This window comes from Anopheles marshallii, chromosome X (assembly GCF_943734725.1).
Source record: "Anopheles marshallii chromosome X, idAnoMarsDA_429_01, whole genome shotgun sequence".
Classification (NCBI taxonomy): Eukaryota; Metazoa; Arthropoda; class Insecta; order Diptera; family Culicidae; genus Anopheles; species Anopheles marshallii.
In genome coordinates this window covers 2,295,974-2,312,411 of record NC_071325.1, presented here as the reverse complement: position 1 = coordinate 2,312,411, position 16,438 = coordinate 2,295,974, and the positions used below count along the sequence as shown (strand labels likewise).

Genomic DNA, 16,438 nt, shown 5'->3' with positions numbered 1-16,438 from the left:
TCAATTAGCAGTGATTCGAGTAATTCGCCTATATCATCAGCGGTCGCCACTTCTTCGGGCGATTTGGGTTCTTTGCCGAGCAAATAAATCACCTTAATCGAGCTTAATGTATCCGCCCCATTCCCCTCGCGGCGTCCATTCTTTCCACCCCATCGCTTGCCTTTTTTTTCCCCTCACACCCGCGAAGGCTTCTTCCCGCGGTGTGTAAGTTGCAATCAATCTCCCGTGGCGCTATCTTAAGCCCCACAGCCGTCGACGTGATTTCATCGATTCGTCGATCGCTCACTCGCGCCTTCTAATCAGCGTTCGATCCATATCAGGTGGGATTTGCGCGGACTCCCCGTCGACGTAGCTGCACGTGTGTGTGTGTGTTGGTGGACGAACGCCCACTAATGTGGTGCGTGCCGTTGGGTGTCCAGCAACGGGCGGAGTTGGCAGCGACCCGCAGGAAGACGTGGTGAGCGCGGTGTTGTGACGACCCAAAGCGAAATGTATGACCAACCGCGTCGGGGCGGGTATTAAGTGCGCAGAAAATAGTACTTTACCGGTGGGGGGAGGGAGGGGAGAATTGGTGACCGGTGGGTGGGAGGGGGAGGCGCAGCAGTAGTGGTGCAAACCAGGTTCGCGACTTCGCGCTGTCGGGTCGTCTGAGACAGCGAAACCACCTGGTTCAGTAGCTGTGCGGCTGTGCACGGTCTTAGGTTTCAGCGCTTCACCAAGCCGTGCTGAAGACTTGCGACGTCCGACGAAAGAGTGTTGTTTGTCGCTGGTAGCGAAACGGACAGTCAGAGCATGGCCACACCAACGTCCGACATCCCGGGCGCGGTGGAACCGGTCACCGTACGGGTGAACGACTCCACCGAACCAAATCAGGTGAGTGATCTGCCATCCCTGCCCACATCCAATCGGAGCGGGTGTGTGTGTGTGTGTGTTTTTTGAAGTACTCCCGGCAGATGGAGGAGTCTTCAGAGGGGTCCGTGGTGGCACCGTTGTTGCCATATTTCGGGTGGAATCCTTTTGTAGATTGCCCTCCCCTCCCAAGTTGGTTGCCAACCGATCCGAGATGAAAGGGTTACCACCACACGGGCGGGCGCCTAAGTATAGCCCAGCCGGTGGAGCACCGCCAAAGGGTAGCGGATTAGCCGTGCATGAGTTATCAAAGGCATCCGGCAACCGACCAGTTGTGTGCGGCGCCTTCCACCGTGGGTTTCGTGTTTGGTGAAAACCTTAAGTTTTTTGCCATCCTCCTGTGGCCCTGCCGGTGGGTGGGTGGCCGGGCACAATTTACCAGTTGATTGGCAGTCTAAAGCGAAGCGGAAGAAACAGCACAGAATGGCGGAAAAACGATAACTTGCGCTCCAGTGAACCACTGCTAACGCACGCCTAATGAAGTGTTCGCTCCACCCAACGTCCGCGTTGTATCGGGATTAAAGCACCACCGGCAGGGGGGGGGGGGGGGGGGGTTTCAGTGAAGCTGTGGAGCGTGAATGTTTCGACGACGGTTACACACGGCACCCGATCCGAGCACCGGCAACCGTACGTGTGGGCCTGCAGGTGCTATGATGTCGGGTGACGTGTGTCGTCGATTCTGCCGAGCAACACGTTCCACTTTAATTTACTGTTTCGGTAACGCTGCACGATGATGTGGGAGAATGAGGATGTTCAAGAGCTAACAGCCATGAAAATAGCATCCAGCTCTAGATGTTTGTTTGATGTTCGGAACAATTCTATCGATGTCTAAAGGTGTGAGTCTTTAGACCTATAGAGGTTCCTAGACCTAAAGAGGTTAGCTGAGGGTCTTTTACAGGTGTCTTATAGGATTCCAATGTAGATATAGGCATGGTAGCCCTCATCTAAAGATATATTGAACATATCTGAAGATATCTCTGTCAATATCAATGCAAATCAATATCAATTGCTGTGTTCTTGCAGAGTATCATCAGGGTAACTCTGCACGAAGTTGTGGGAGTAGATAGAGAAGGTGTATCAGTTAGTTACAGAACCAGCTTCCATGAAAATAGCTCCATTAAACATCTTGTTAGATGTGTTGAAACATGTTATCAATGTCTAAAGATATATGTCTTTAGACCTACAGAAGTCCCTAGACTTATGGAGGTATAGCTAGAGATCTTTAATAGGTCTAAAGATATAGTTTTTTAGACCTACAGAAGTCCCTAGAGTTATAGAGGTATAGGTAGAGATCTTTAATAGGTCTAAAGATATAGAATTTAGGATATTTAGAAGGATAAAGATATAGATAGCAGCATTTACAGATATATTAGCAATATCTGAAGCTATTTGTGTCAATTTCATTGCAAATAATTGGTGTGTGCTTGCAGAGTACCGGATACATCACGCTCACCGTGCCGACGATCGTGGAAGACCTGCAGGACGCGGACGGACGACCGTCAACACCAAACACCTATCAAAAGCGTCCCGCCTCGGTATACTCGACCGGGCGGGCACCACCAATCATCCGCGCCGTCTCGTATCAACCGTCCATTGCGGCGACCTCCGCGCACAACTCCGCCGACCACCACGTGCCGCCGCCCTCCACGGACAAGGAGAAGTCCAAGTTCACCCGCCGCTATCTGGCCGGCGTCACCGGCATCAGCTACGCGCTGTTTCTGATCGTGTTCGGGCTGATCGCGTTCATCACCGACGCGGTGGAGAACAACGCGCGGTACCCGCTGGCGGAGGTGTTTGCGCTGTACATGGTGGCGACCGGCATCCTGTACTTCGTGTTCCTGTACATCGACATCCGGCTGTACGTGGCGCGGGCGCAGAAGGCGCTGGAGGAGCTGCAGCGCCGCCGACAGCTGTACGACGAACAGATGGAGTCGGCGATGGGGACGCTCGGCAACGGGGGTGGTCCGCTGGAGTTGCCGGGCGCGACCACCCGGCCGGCCCAGCCGGCCTGGGAGTTGCCGCCGCTGAAGCCGATCCGGCACGACTACTGCTTCGTGACGGGCCGGCACGGCGAGATCATCTACCTGAAGCTCGGCGCGACGTGGTTCTGCTTCGGGTTGCTGATCCACACGGTGCTGCTGCTCTCCTACCAGGGCATCCTGATGAACAGCCGGGACGGCAAATGGGCGCAGTGCGCGTCCAACACCACCATCGCGATGGAGGTGCTGTTCCTCTTCTACTGTCTGTTTCTGGTGTTTTTCTTCTGGAAGTATGCGAACATCGTGATCAACCGGTACCGCGGGCTGGCCCGGTTCGGCATCATGCACGCGATCGGCACGGCGCTCGCGTTCTGGGTGCTCACCATCGTGCGCGAAACGGTGGTCGCGATACGGATCAAGCAGTCGTACTACGACGACGACGCACCGTCGGTGGAGGCGATGGTCGCCGGGGACGGGCGCGACGCGTCCATGGTCGCACCGGCCGACTGCCCGGGGCCGGAGGAGCTGAACCAGGTGTTGGCCTCCTTCTCGCCCTACCTCTACCCGTTCGTGATCGAGTTCAACATCCTGATCGTCGGGCTGCTGTACATGATCTACGCCAACATCAGCAAATGCCCGAAGAAGATAACGGTGAAGGGGCACAGAGGGCACCACCACCATGGGGACGGTACTGCCTCGAAGTCGGGCGGCAGCGTGATGGACTTCGACGGGAAGAGCGAGTGCAGCGAGCACTGCAACGATACGCTCGACCACGAGGCGCAGGTCAAGTCCCGGCTGGTCGTGTACGGTGACTGTCAGCATGCGAGCCGGGGGCTGTTTGCCGGGCTGCTACTGGTCGTCGCCACCATCGTCGTCATCATACTGTTCCACATCGCGTCACGAGACGAGTAAGTTGCTATCAATGCTTTGAACGCGCCAAAATGTATGCAATACGCAGTGCAAAATTGCACTTTTCAATGCAATCTCTTCCTACATGCGGTTAATTCTCTTTATTTCTCTCTCTCTCTCTACTGTGGACAGTGATTATCGTGATACGGGCATCCTGCTGGACGGCATCTTCGAGGTGACGGTGCTCGGCATCATGATCGTGGCAACCGTTGCGGCGTATTACCAAACGTCCCGGCTCGACATCAACCCGCACCCGATCTCCCGCCTCGACGACGTGCTGCTGTTCATCGCGATACCGGCGTTCTTCTCCGAGACGCTGTTCAGCATGATCCCAGCGTTCGAGAACAGCTCGATACTGAACGGGTTCATCGTGTTTACGCAGATCGTGCAGGTGCTGCTGCAGACGCCGTGGATCTGCGACGCGCTCCGGCGCTGCTCCAACACCGAGGAGCTGCAGCGGCAGAAGCCGGGCAAGGAGCTGGTCACCTTCATGACGATCGCGAACGTGTCGCTGTGGGTGTACTACACGTTCTCGGTGAAAACGGGCGACTTCGGTGACGAGCGGTACGATTACTACGGCGACGTGCTCTGGTCGATACTGAACCATCTGTCGCTGCCGCTGATCATGTTCTACCGGTTCCATTCGTCGGTGTGTCTGGTGGACATCTGGCGCCACTCGTACGAGCCGGGCGAGATGGCACACTGACGCCCCCCCCCGGGGGGGGAGGGGGGACACCGGGCCACGCGGTACTCACACTCAACCGTGCCGCGCAACACCACAAATGCAAAGTATTAACCAGTTTATTATTAGTAGGCTTAACGATTTTCGGATAGTTTTATCGTCCCCGACAGCCGAACTGCTCCACCAGGGCAGGCAGCAAACGTTAGGGTTAGGGGTAGAGCCTCAGGGGGTGTCCGTCATGCGGGAAGCGGGAACCGTTTGTTGCGCGATAGACAAGACACGGTGGCCCGCTGTTCGGTGCTGACGTCTGCCGCTGATGTCAATCGCTCACGTGAAACTCCACTTCCTGCATGACACACGAGGCACAGTGCAATACGTAAAAGAGCGCGCTAAGACATACAACACACACACACACGCACAACACCAGACAAAGGGTTGTGGATTAGGGGCGCAAAAGCCGCTCCGTAGTCTGGGATTTCTGTTAAAGGTCGGGGTTTTGTTGCGGTAATCCGCAAGGCGAGGGTTTTGGCTTTAGCGAGAAGACAAAACACAGCTCGTAAGATACCGGACACAGCCGAAGAAGCGATAAATGCAAAGGAAACCGAACACACTACTCCTTGCAGTACACCGCCTACCCCACGCCTACGGGTTCGGGGGGGTCGAAACAGGAAAGAAAAACTTCATCCTGCAGCCCCGACAGCACGACACACCGCGCACGCCCGCGGCATCCCTTATCGGAGTTCCGTTTTATTTTAGCAAAAACGAAAGTGCACTCACGGCTTTGGTTGCCTGCTGCGCCGGCACTCACGGGGCACCCCGTGCGATATCTTCCCCCGTGTGCTAGATAATGGTCGGGCCGCTTATCGCGGTGCCGGGATTACGGGCTGTGTCGCACGCTGTTGAGGATGACTTTACGCGGCAGCACCTGCTGATAGAACGGCGTGGTGCGTTCACCCGTGCCGGACCGGAAGAGGCCGGCGTCGAGCAGGTACCGGGGCCGCTGAATGTCCGGCCGCGCGCGCAGATGGTCGATCAGGTAGCGCACCGACCGCAGGTGGCGAATGTCCTGGAAGAGGGCGCGGAGCGTGCGCAGGTCGGCCGGGAAGTCCGGCTCGATGGTGTCGGTTGAGTCGGTCCGGCTGGTCGTACGCAGCGCCGCCGGCAATGTGCGCCCGAACGCCACGTGCTGCGTGCGCACCCTCGCCAGGTGGCGCCGGTCCGCACGCATTACCTGCGCGATTCGGCTCTGCAGCGCCATCTGTGAACGAGAGAAGGAACAGGCTACAGCAAAGCGACCGACCACGGACCGCGACACTTACGTGCTCCAGGTTCCAGTGGCGGGCGGCCTCGGTCGGTATTGCGCGGATCTCGCGCGTGTCGACCCGCAGCGCCCGTGCCATCTCGTCCTCGATCTCGATCGAGAACAGCTGCTTGATGATGTCCTTCGTAATGTTGGACTTTTCCGCACCGAGCCCGTTCAGCCATTCGGAGAAATCTTGCGCACCGAGATCGATCAGCTCCTCGATCTGCTGGAACAGTGGCTTGTCCAGCAGCTTCTGGTCCGTCCGGTAGTACTTCGTCTGCCACCGGATCCGCTCGTTGCCGGTCTTGCGCAGGTACGCCTCCATCCAGTTGCTCTGCGTGTCGGTGGGAATGATGCGCGACCGGGCGGCGGATCGTTCCTCCACCACCAGCTCGAACGGTTGCTCCCCCGTCCCGTCCGCGGGCTCCACGTTCCCGAGCAACCGCTCGTCCTCGTCGTCCGTGCTGCGCCGTTCGCCCTCGCTCGAACCGGGTGGGTCCTGCAGCCGGACGGCGAGTATTCCCTCAAACTCCCGGTCATCGTACGGCGGCAGCTTCACCATGCGTCGCAACCGTTCGTACAATCGTCGCGGGATGATGTGCGTCATGTCCAAATCGATCGGATCGGTAGGTGTGGGCTGGGAGCGGTAATGGAGAAAGCACGTGTTGCCACCAACGTTTACCAACGAATCACAGCGTACGCATTGCTCACCTTCTGCAGCTTTTGTTCCACCGTGTTTATCAAGCCATCCAGCTCAGAATCCCGTTTGGGAGGAATCCGTGGCGGTCGCTTTAGCGGTTTCAACCTGTTCATTCTCTTCAGCACCGACGAAAATTTGCTTGCGAAATAACGAATGGAAAGAAATCTCAATCAATAAAGTTGTCCTACAACACGATAAACAAACCAACGCTTGAATGGGCCGTTGCTATCGTGATTTCAATGTTACCCAACTGGCAAAAACACCACTCTCTCTACTGCAGGAACTCTCGATTTGTTATAAACGTAATAATGGTGTGCAGATTGCATACATTTAGGCGCAGGCATGATGAATATTTTAATGGTTTGTTAGGGGAATTTTATGGGTTTCTCGAACGTTACACTCGCTTAAAGAACGACAAACTCAGACTGACCTCGTTTACACCTTTTTTCCAGCTCGATATGCTTCTTAACAAGGTAACTTACTGGGTTAGGAGGACTAAAGTTCGAAAAAGGCGACACTTTCACTAGAAGCTTCCAATCAAAGCATGCTGTTTTGGATGGAACTTGTGTGAAGCTCGTTTTGTTGTGCTTACAATGCTTTCTGCGAAACTTCACGATGAGCTTTTCAAATGGAAAATCAAATTCAAACGACAACGGATATTTGGAGGGTATTCGTTGGCAAGCAATCGATAAGGTTAATTTGGTTGGGTAAGTAAGCAAATTGTATGATTATTTAATACATTATTCTTTCTAGTTGATCAGTGGAAAGTTAATGTAAACAAACTCTAGTTTTACGCAATATTTATAGATCCAGGAACTGTTGGGTAAGCTATTAGCAAAGATATTACGAGTTAATTAATCCATTTTGCCTACTTTCAGGCGTTTCACACATTAGACACACCAGTTTTTTTGTATTACTAAGGTACTTTGGATGAGAATTACTCATGAGAAGCATTTGAGTTTAATTATTTCGTTTTAAATTCGTATTAAACATCTAAATGAAGCAACCCAAAATGCTCTTCTTGTTATTAATCATTTCATGAACTTTTTATAATAAATTCAATACGGATCCTCGTTTCTACGGAAATGCCTCACATACCTCACAAATCTTAAACCAAAAAAAAACAACCTTATTCCGCATTTATTCCGTCTTGCATTAAAAACAAAACCCCCAAAACCTGCGCTTCTCTCATTGCTATTAAGTTCCTGCACCCACGTCATCACCCTTCATCTTCAACCGGTTGCGTGCTATCCTGCTGCTCGCTTGATAAATCTGTTCAGATACATCTTTTTCACGGTGACTGGTCACACAACCGTCTTTATTATTCATGCACAGACTATATTTTCAATCCCGGTGCCCATTCCCCCGGCCGGCTGGTGGCCGGGCGGCGCTACTTCTATCAAGCGTGTATTATATGCGCCTGAATGTATGCTACGAAATGTCATTTTCGAATCGAGTGCGTCTGCTTCGCTCTCGCCAAAGGGGGCATCACACACCAATTTGGAAATAGTATTCCCTTTTGCCACACCTTCACCGAACGTGTGTATGTGTGTGTATGTGTGTGTGTGTGTGTTCGTCTGTCGACACCTACACCCTCCCGGTACCCGCACCCATGTAGTACCGTCGTTGGGTGCACGGTTCCAATCGGAAACGCCGCAAAAAGACACGACTTTTGGAAGGGGACGAAAGCAAAACGGATGCACGAAGGATATTAGGTTATTTCCTGCAACTACCCTCGCGCGAACCACGTGTGAGGGCACGGCCAAACTTATACCGAATTTTATTAGTGAAAAACTGAATACCGACGCACGGGGACGCATGGAGGTTTTTTTTCTGATGTTCCCAACGGTTCGCTCCGGCATGTCATTCGAAGTTTAGTGCTGTAGCACTTTCACCCCCTTCCCCGAGAATGGTTTTCTTCCGTCTTCTGCCAGAATCCAGCACAATGGGTACGAGACTAACCCGGTGTGAGGTTAACTTCCCGTCGTTCCGAACCGAACCATCGCCATTGTCGGATGCAAACCGACCCACCCACATACGCACGCACACTCTCACGCAGTGGTTTTCTTCTCACATAAATCGTCCGATGCACTCCGGATGGGTTAGCCGGTATATCGAGATGCTCGATAAAGGGACATATTTCCGATATCCGGTGGGAAAGAAGCGTCAACTTTGCTATTTTTTGTGTGTAGATTTTGGCAGTGAAGACATGGCGGCAAGGAATATTTTCTCTTCACATCCGGTTTCATGTTGCAATCGAGCTCGATGATCATTTTGATTCACTGGTAACACATTAGAGAGCGCCAGTCCGCGTACTCTTGCAAACAGTTGCATACATTTAGGGGCACAAATTGGACCGACTGCGAAACGCTGTACAATATTTCAAACAATCTGACGATTAAAAGCATAAAACTTCAATCGTTTGCTCTAAAAAATAGTAATTATATTAAATAAATAGAATCTAAATTAGATGTTTTCTAAAAAATGAATTTTGCTTATTTTTACTTATGATTTTCAATTATCTTGAAATGAGCGGATATTTTCTGGTATGAAACAATATCGCGTTAACGAAGTCAATTAATCTCCAAACTAATTATATTTATACCGCTTGGTTTATGTTAGAGTACAAACAGCGTCCTAGTGTCAAACTTGGAAAATTTATACGCCTAAATGTATGCAAACACTTGCACGTAGGCGCTTTCTAACGTTTTTGCGCGATCGCTACTGTCATCTAGCTGTGTTGCGACTAGCGTGATAATATATTTTTTCAACACTGGTCAGTCAGTTCTGACCAAAGTAGTTAGTGACACGCAAATGAGGTAGAATCTCCACCGGAACAGCGAGGAATTTCGGTAGCTTGGCCCAATAAATTGTATTCCTACATTCACCAAATCGCTTTAGGCGCCATTATCTGGCTGGAGGTAAATTATTAGCAGTGAATCTTTTGGCCATTGCCTGTTTTACATTTTAAACTATTTGTAAGACTTTGTTTTTGGTAAATATTTTGCTATGCAGCATGACATGCAAGAGAAGAGGAGAGTTATGAATTATAATGTCAGTAGCGATGAGAAATACACTCAAGTGGCATGCAATGGATGCAGTGCCTGCAGAGAATTGCTTTCCATTACTAAGAAGTGCTGGTAAAACGTTAGGTAAGGTCTCATTAGTAAATCTTGTAGCGTAACACAAAAAACAAAATTCATTTGACTTGCCAGAATGGCTGCTACCGTAGAAAAATCAGCGTACGAGGTCGAACGCGCGACCATTGCATTTCCGTTGTAACTAATCGTTTTTGACAGATAAGGGAGAGTAAAAACAACCTACTGAGAATACAAAAAAAAGTTGCAAAGAAAATGGTTTCCCATAAACGCAAAGCTCGGCTCGAATCAACTAACGCAATTAAAACCTCGCGAGCGTCAGTTCGTTTGACGAAGGAATCTCTGCCTGGGTGTTGCCAGCTTTTTTAATTACTATCTATCATTTGGCTTTCCCTTTTTTCGCTCCCCCCCCAACACCCATTGGGCAGGAAATGCAAAAGAACGGTTAAAAGAAAACAAAACTTCACTCCACCTGCAACGGTGCAAACGGCGCGCACAACTGACAGCAGCTGACTGTCACCTTGAGCGCCCGTAAAGTATGCAATGGAATGCGTCGTTAATGGGCAATGAATGTGCGAGTGGGGAACGGCGGCAAGGTGGGGAAAGGTGTTCACAATTCCATCGAGCACAAGGGAGGTGCTATGGCAGGGCGTTTTGCTAAAATGGGGAGGAGGTTATTGAACAGGGTGACACACAGGGGTGAAGGTGTCGGTTGCACACGTACACACTCACCCAGACACAAAACTGTTTACAGACACTGGAAAATGAGACATTGATGTAGCGGTATGAATGAGAGGGACGAGCAGCGTATGAAGCTGACGGATATAAAAGCAAAACGCAAGAGCGAGCAAGTAAAACAAAAACAGTTAAGAGAGGAGTAAACAAAACCGAGGAAAAATCGTGGAAATATTTAATTTGAAGGCAAACTTTCGTCTCATGATTCATCATTGATCCCGTTATTCGCACCAGTTGGTATCATCGCCCTCTCTAGGCACTTCCACAACTACTGTGCTTTCCCGTTGAGAGGGTGTCTTTCATTTCCGCTCCGGGCGCGAGTGTAAATGAGTGAAGTAATAGGAATGTACAGTGTGCACCACAAGTTTGAGGGTTTCATTATTAAAAAAAAATATGTATATTCTAGACAAGAAAAATGTATGCGCAATGTTTTATTATTAAAAATCTTACTCTAAAAAATCGTTAACGAGTTAACATTAGTTTTGATACAACCTTACTCTTTCCGACATTTAATCAAGTTTAAAAATTAAGAACTGTTGTTGATTCGTTACTAGATACGTTACAATGATGCATTACTTATGAAATGTTTTAATTACAAACATTTAGGCAAGTTGAGACACCAAACACAGTATCACAGTATCATAGTATCTAAAAATACAAAGAGTAAATCAATTACGCCTGAAATTATGCAACTACATTAACAAAATGGATTTTTTAGCTGTATTGTTAATTTTATCTCGTTTTAACGGTAGCGGTAAGCTTACTATTACGCTCTGCAGTGTGTGTATAGATCCTCCTTGCTGGCGTTTCCTTTACCCCACGCCCAGGCGTTCGTAACGGTTTATGTGAATGAATTTTTACAATAAAACGAAGTTAGCTCGAGTTTGTTTTTCAAGGCCTTTTTTAACCGACCGCCTGCACCATGCTGCATGAAGCCTTTGCTGCCACGGTCGCTAAACCTTCCAGGGGTACGAAAATAATACACCCGTACGCTTGCTTAACTGGCACTGTGTGTCTCTGGAATAAAATGTCGCGCGTCGAATTTAGGCGCCAATCGTTCGACACCACACCGTTTGAGCCGCACGGAGAGTCCCGTTTAAATGGTTTTTGATTGCCTGTTTCCGGCCGGCCGGATATTGAACGTCGAGATTGATGTATGCGCTGCTGTACGGGAATGAGCAAAGCGGGAGACAACACAAACGAAAACCCCGTGGCAGGAAATTACAAGGCACGATTGCTCGCAAAACAAGATCGCAAACTCACAATCTCCTGTCGCGGAGCGCGTGCTGCGTGGGGGCTGAAGACAGAAATTCATTTAATGAAGATGGTGATGCGATGATTTACGGATTCCGCCACCGTTTAACCGTCAACGACAATCAAACCGTTTGTCATCGAGGAAATAATAGTCCCTGTGATCGGGGGATTTTTTTTTGGGGGGATTGTGTTGTGATAAGGGTTAGAAGATGACTTGAATGACTTGGAAGGGTTGAACATGCCTTTATATGACATCGTTTCCAGCGGGACTGGAATGTGCTAGGCAGCCGGGTCAGATGGGTTAGGGCGTGATGATTTATCCGGTTAAGTGGTCGGAGTTACCAACCAATATCCTAGGTATCCTCGAAACGACGACTTCGTCGAAGCAATGAGTTGTAAGAGTTCCTGCTTGCACCCATCCCGGGAGGCTAACACGCTCCAATATGTTTGCTAGTGGTAAAGCATGTCCGTCTTGCTTTCCTTCACCCAAACCCGTCGGGCTTCTCATACTACCTACCGTCGCCACCACACTGCAAACCCCTGCCCTGCTTCTTCTCGTTCATCAAAGGCTTAATTAAAAACCATCCTCATTTAATAACACAAGTTATAGTAATCGTTGTTTTCTACTCTCGGCAACAATCGCCTACCGCCTACCGTACTGTCGCACATCCCCCTTGTTGCAATAAACCTCCAGACCCTACCATTGCTAATAGCGTGCGCGCCATTTCCGGATTCTTTAATAATAATTTGCTGTTCCGAAGGGCAAAAGGGCTGTTCGGTGAGTTCCCTTCTATTCTTGCTGGCGTGCTATAAGGGTAAGTCCTTGTTTGACGTGCGTTACCTACACAGTCCGTTCATTGTTCCCGCGCCGCTCTTTCAACCAACCATGCGAACGAAAGGGTCCCAACCACTACTAGTGGAATGCCGCTTGGTGATAAATAGTAAGGGGAGAAGAAAATTTGACACAAATATAAGCATTTTTTCCCCGCATTTGCAGTGAACCCTTACGATTGTGTCTCTAATCACAATCTCTTTCAGACAGGTTTATCTGTTCACTAATTTCAAGCACTCTTTCACTTTTTTTTATGTTTTTTGGTATCTTCCCCTTTTGTTCTCGTTTTTACATCTCTTCCCAGGCGACAACCTTGTTAAACCGGGCGTAAATAATGCGAATGTGCAAATAGCATCCATTTGGGCGCTTTGTTCAGCCATGCGAAGGCTCCGTAAGAAATGCGCCTAAAGGTATGCAAAACGTATGAATTAATTATCTTTCCGGCGACTTTCCAAACCAAACACCGGCCTTGTCGCCTGGGTGGGTCTCATATTGACGACACCTTTCAACACCTTTCCTCCCGTCCCACCCCTCCCCGCGGTGCAACCCCATCCCTCTCACGCCCTCCTTCATTTTGCCGGAGTTCATTTCGCACACGGGATGATTTTAAGTGCGTTCCGCGCACGAATTATGCTGTCAAAAAACCCGCGCACGGCACGCGTCTTTACGGTCGCCACCCTTCCCGCAACCCAGCACGTACCGCTTTCACCGCACACAAACCAACCGCACGGCGTTCGGGCGATGTCACGTTGTCTTCATAAATTTCCAATGGAATTTAATAACATTTCATCCCTTGTAATGTTCCCGGTAGTGGTGATACGCCCGCTGCTTTCTTAACCTTTGTGTCCCCGCGTCCGCCCGCAAAACACGCCAGTACGGAAGGTAAGGCCACCTAGCACCTAGCCCTTTATTCGGGATGTCCCAGACAAAACCTCACCTCAGCAATGGGGACAGACGCACGGCCTCCACCGGGAAACACCTGCTGACCATTTTCGATCCGGTGAACCGGTATCGGTTATTCCCACGGGTTCTGCAGTGCTTAACTTCATCTTGTGCTTGGTGGTTTATACACCACCTTAAGGACTACCACCACAAGGACACTTGGTCCCCCGTTTTCGGTTTGCGTTTTTTTTTTTTACCGCACAAAGTCCCGCACAACGGAAAAGGGAATCCGAAAATGTCGGTGGTTGCAAAAAAATTGCATGACTCATTATCATTGCGCACGGGTCGTTCTTTTGTGGTGGGAACAAAAAAGGCAAATAATTAGACATCCCGGCCCACTACCTTCAAACGTACACACATCCATATGATCCCAAAGCCGTGAAGCAATGGAGGTTACAATAGCTGCAGAAAAATATCACCCCACCAAAAAAAAAAAAAATCCCAAACCTCAAATGCTCTTGAAAGAAGCAACCAGCAACGGCACTATAAATGCCCGCATGCGGTGAGTAGTTTGTCGCCTGCTTCTGCTGGGGGTTTCTTGCATGTTGCACCCTGCCCAGCTCGTGCTCTTAATGTATGTGTGAGTCTGTACTTTGCACCATTCTCTATTGTACTATTTCGAAGCTTCCTTTTGCAGTGCGGTGTACAATCGTCCTGGTACAATTTGTTTTTTTTTACTTTCTCTCTCTCACTCTCTCTCATTTGTTAACCCCCATTTTGTTCCACACCATTCTTGTACTCATATTTACAAAAGCGGCCCTAATTGGAGACGGCAAATGGGGTGCCATCCTTAGGTGTTTCATCAAGAAGAATGTGAGAGAGTGGAGGGGGAGGGTGGAGGGGGGAGGCAAAAATTTGGGAGCGGACTGAAAGCCCGGTAAAAACACCACCTATACGGGACAGTCGAGGGTTAGACACGGCACAATATATTTCTCAAATGCACGTTAAAAGCTAAAAAATATATTTTTATCACTTCCCGCACCCGTTGCAAGAGCGTGTGGAACTACCGGTGCCGGCAAGAATAATAAGAGCTTGCGTGAAAACAAAGCGAAACGCGGAAGAGTTAAAAGAAAAATAAAAGAAACGAGGAGGGGGAGGGGAGGGAGTAAAGAAAAGCAGCAGGAGTTTAATTTGCAGCGAAAATGAGCAGCACCAGGTGTGCATACATTCAGGCGCACCGGTGTAAAAAGGTGAGCCTGACATTAACCGGCAAACGGGGGGACGCATTGGTAGGGATGAAACTTGGGCGGTGCAGTTTCACGCGTGGGCTACACGGGCACGGTAAAGCTCGCGTAAAATCAAAAACAAAGCCAAGATTCGATGGGAAAGGGTGCGAGTGCTACAAAAAAATTTCACCATATCCCCCTCCTCCTCATCGCACCAAAAAAAAAAACAGTAGGTGAGAGATGCAGAGGGGAGTTGGGAGGGAGCAGGTCGCTCATAAAAGGACATCAAAAGCGTTAAACAAACATCATCACAAAGCTGAGCAAATGATCAGCAGTGGAAGGGAAACGCCGGGAAGCGTTGACACGGAGGTCGGGGAAAGAAAATGAGCCTCGAACCGGACCGCCCACCTCCCCCTTTTGTGCGGCCCGTGTGTTTGATAGTGGATGGATTTGTGGTGGTGGACGGATGAACCTTTGAAGAAGTGGTTTTGCATTGTGAAGCTTTTAATTATGTGTTTCTAACAAAGTGTGAGAGAGAAAGAAAGAGATAGAGAGAGATAGAGAGAAAGAGAGAGAGACAAAAAATCGCTCAACATTCATAGGAGAGACGCATTTCGCTCATTTTTTCTTATGTGAAGGGGGGTAGGTAGGAGGGGTAGGAAGGGAAAGGGTAGGAATCGAAGGGGAGGGAGTGGGGGGGGGGGGGGGATGGAAATGGAAGGGTTGGATCTTATTCGCCTTAGCATTCATTCTTATTTGCCTTTGCTATCAGCCCTTTGCTGCTGTCCGGGGTAAGAGTGCCAGTGCGCCGTGCTCCCATTGCTTCCTAATGGATCCTGGTCACGGCACCAAATTTTAAACGTGTCGAAAACGATGCGCTCTTTTGTACTTTCAAATGCAGTGCCGGTGCGAATGGGTTTGGGGGCAAAGGGGGAGCATTAGTAGGCAAATCATAGAGTGTAATTCGGAGACCCATGGTTATTTGACTCCCATGGTTGTTGTCTTGTTTGCTTTACCCTGCATTTTCGACTCACACGTTCTTGGCGAAAGAAAATGGCGGGTTTGCACAAGCGTAACCTAGTACGGAATAAAAGCACAAGGAAAATTTTGCAACCAAAATCAGCTTTTCGCTCTTTAGCTGTTGGCTTGGTGCCGTAAGAAGAAAAGCAATCGCATCTTCGAGAGGCTTACGGCCGCACGGAATAGTTTCAATAACCCGTGTGCCTGCAGTATGTTGGATCACCATCAACCCACCCAGTGGCACAAAATGGCGCCCGGTGGTACGGGTATACTAAATCATCAAACATTTTGTTGGATGGCATTTTTTTGGGTCGCGAATTTCGCCCCACCCCATACGAACGGCCCGAGCTGCAGCAACCGAACGAGACAGATTGCCCGAGATGGTTGCATGTTGCACCCGGGTAGTACATAAAAATCTGCACCAAACATGCTTACGGCCCGCAGCACTACACCTCCCCAGCCTGGCCATCGGGCCTGGCAACAGATTAGGTACGGTTTTCGGTTTGGAGGCGCGCTATAGATAATCGAACTATCAAAAAGTTTCTGAAGCAATTTATCTTGGCCGGTCCACCATCCGGTGCACCGTGCATGTGTGTGCGGAAAGCAGCGAGCGCGAGAGTGGGACCAGAGTCCATCCTTTCCCTCGAAAAGCCCGGTTTCCTCGCGTTCAGCTCTACCGCCAAGTGCGATTTTCTGCAAGCCGGCACAAAAATTTTTGCTTAGTACCACACGTTTCATCCGTGCGTGCGTGTGTGTAGGTTGAAATCGAAGCATATTGTGTGCTTGTTTGCAGCATTATGGCAATGTTGGTGCAACGTCTGAATGGTCCCGAAAATTAGCCCAAGGCTCCTTCCTCCCCATTACTGTCTGTGAGAGAAATTCAACAGCAAATTGTTGTGCTTAACCTCG

At 49.8% G+C, this 16,438-nt stretch overlaps 2 protein-coding genes across 2 annotated transcripts; one reads left to right on the top strand and one right to left on the bottom strand.

The window, feature by feature from the left end:
* Window positions 1-792: 792 nt before the first annotated feature.
* On the top strand, window positions 793-4,503 carry LOC128709032 (proton channel OtopLc-like). The gene is made up of 3 exons (XM_053804020.1): window positions 793-873; window positions 2,334-3,796; window positions 3,930-4,503. The coding sequence occupies exons 1-3, from the start codon at window positions 793-795 to the stop codon at window positions 4,501-4,503; spliced, it is 2,118 nt and encodes a 705-aa protein (XP_053659995.1).
* Window positions 4,504-5,356: 853 nt separating this feature from the next.
* Window positions 5,357-6,595, bottom strand: LOC128712589 (uncharacterized). Its single transcript, XM_053807514.1, has 3 exons — window positions 6,494-6,595; window positions 5,799-6,419; window positions 5,357-5,737 (listed from the first exon to the last, which is right to left on the bottom strand). The coding sequence occupies exons 1-3, from the start codon at window positions 6,593-6,595 to the stop codon at window positions 5,357-5,359; spliced, it is 1,104 nt and encodes a 367-aa protein (XP_053663489.1).
* Between the last annotated feature and the right edge of the window lie 9,843 nt (window positions 6,596-16,438).

What these genes read in the sequence shown, in the direction of transcription:
- LOC128712589 (XM_053807514.1), bottom strand. Translation starts at nt 6,595, where the DNA reads ATGAACAGGTTGAAACCGCTAAAGCGACCGCCACGGATTCCTCCCAAA. An exon ending in TGGAACAAAAGCTGCAGAAG is followed by an intron (nt 6,420 to 6,493) that starts GTGAGCAATGCG and finishes TACCGCTCCCAG; the next exon opens with CCCACACCTACCGATCCGAT. An exon ending in GCCACTGGAACCTGGAGCAC is followed by an intron (nt 5,738 to 5,798) that starts GTAAGTGTCGCG and finishes TCTCGTTCACAG; the next exon opens with ATGGCGCTGCAGAGCCGAAT.
- LOC128709032 (XM_053804020.1), top strand. Translation starts at nt 793, where the DNA reads ATGGCCACACCAACGTCCGACATCCCGGGCGCGGTGGAACCGGTCACC. An exon ending in ACTCCACCGAACCAAATCAG is followed by an intron (nt 874 to 2,333) that starts GTGAGTGATCTG and finishes ATTGGTGTGTGC; the next exon opens with TTGCAGAGTACCGGATACAT. An exon ending in CACATCGCGTCACGAGACGA is followed by an intron (nt 3,797 to 3,929) that starts GTAAGTTGCTAT and finishes TACTGTGGACAG; the next exon opens with TGATTATCGTGATACGGGCA.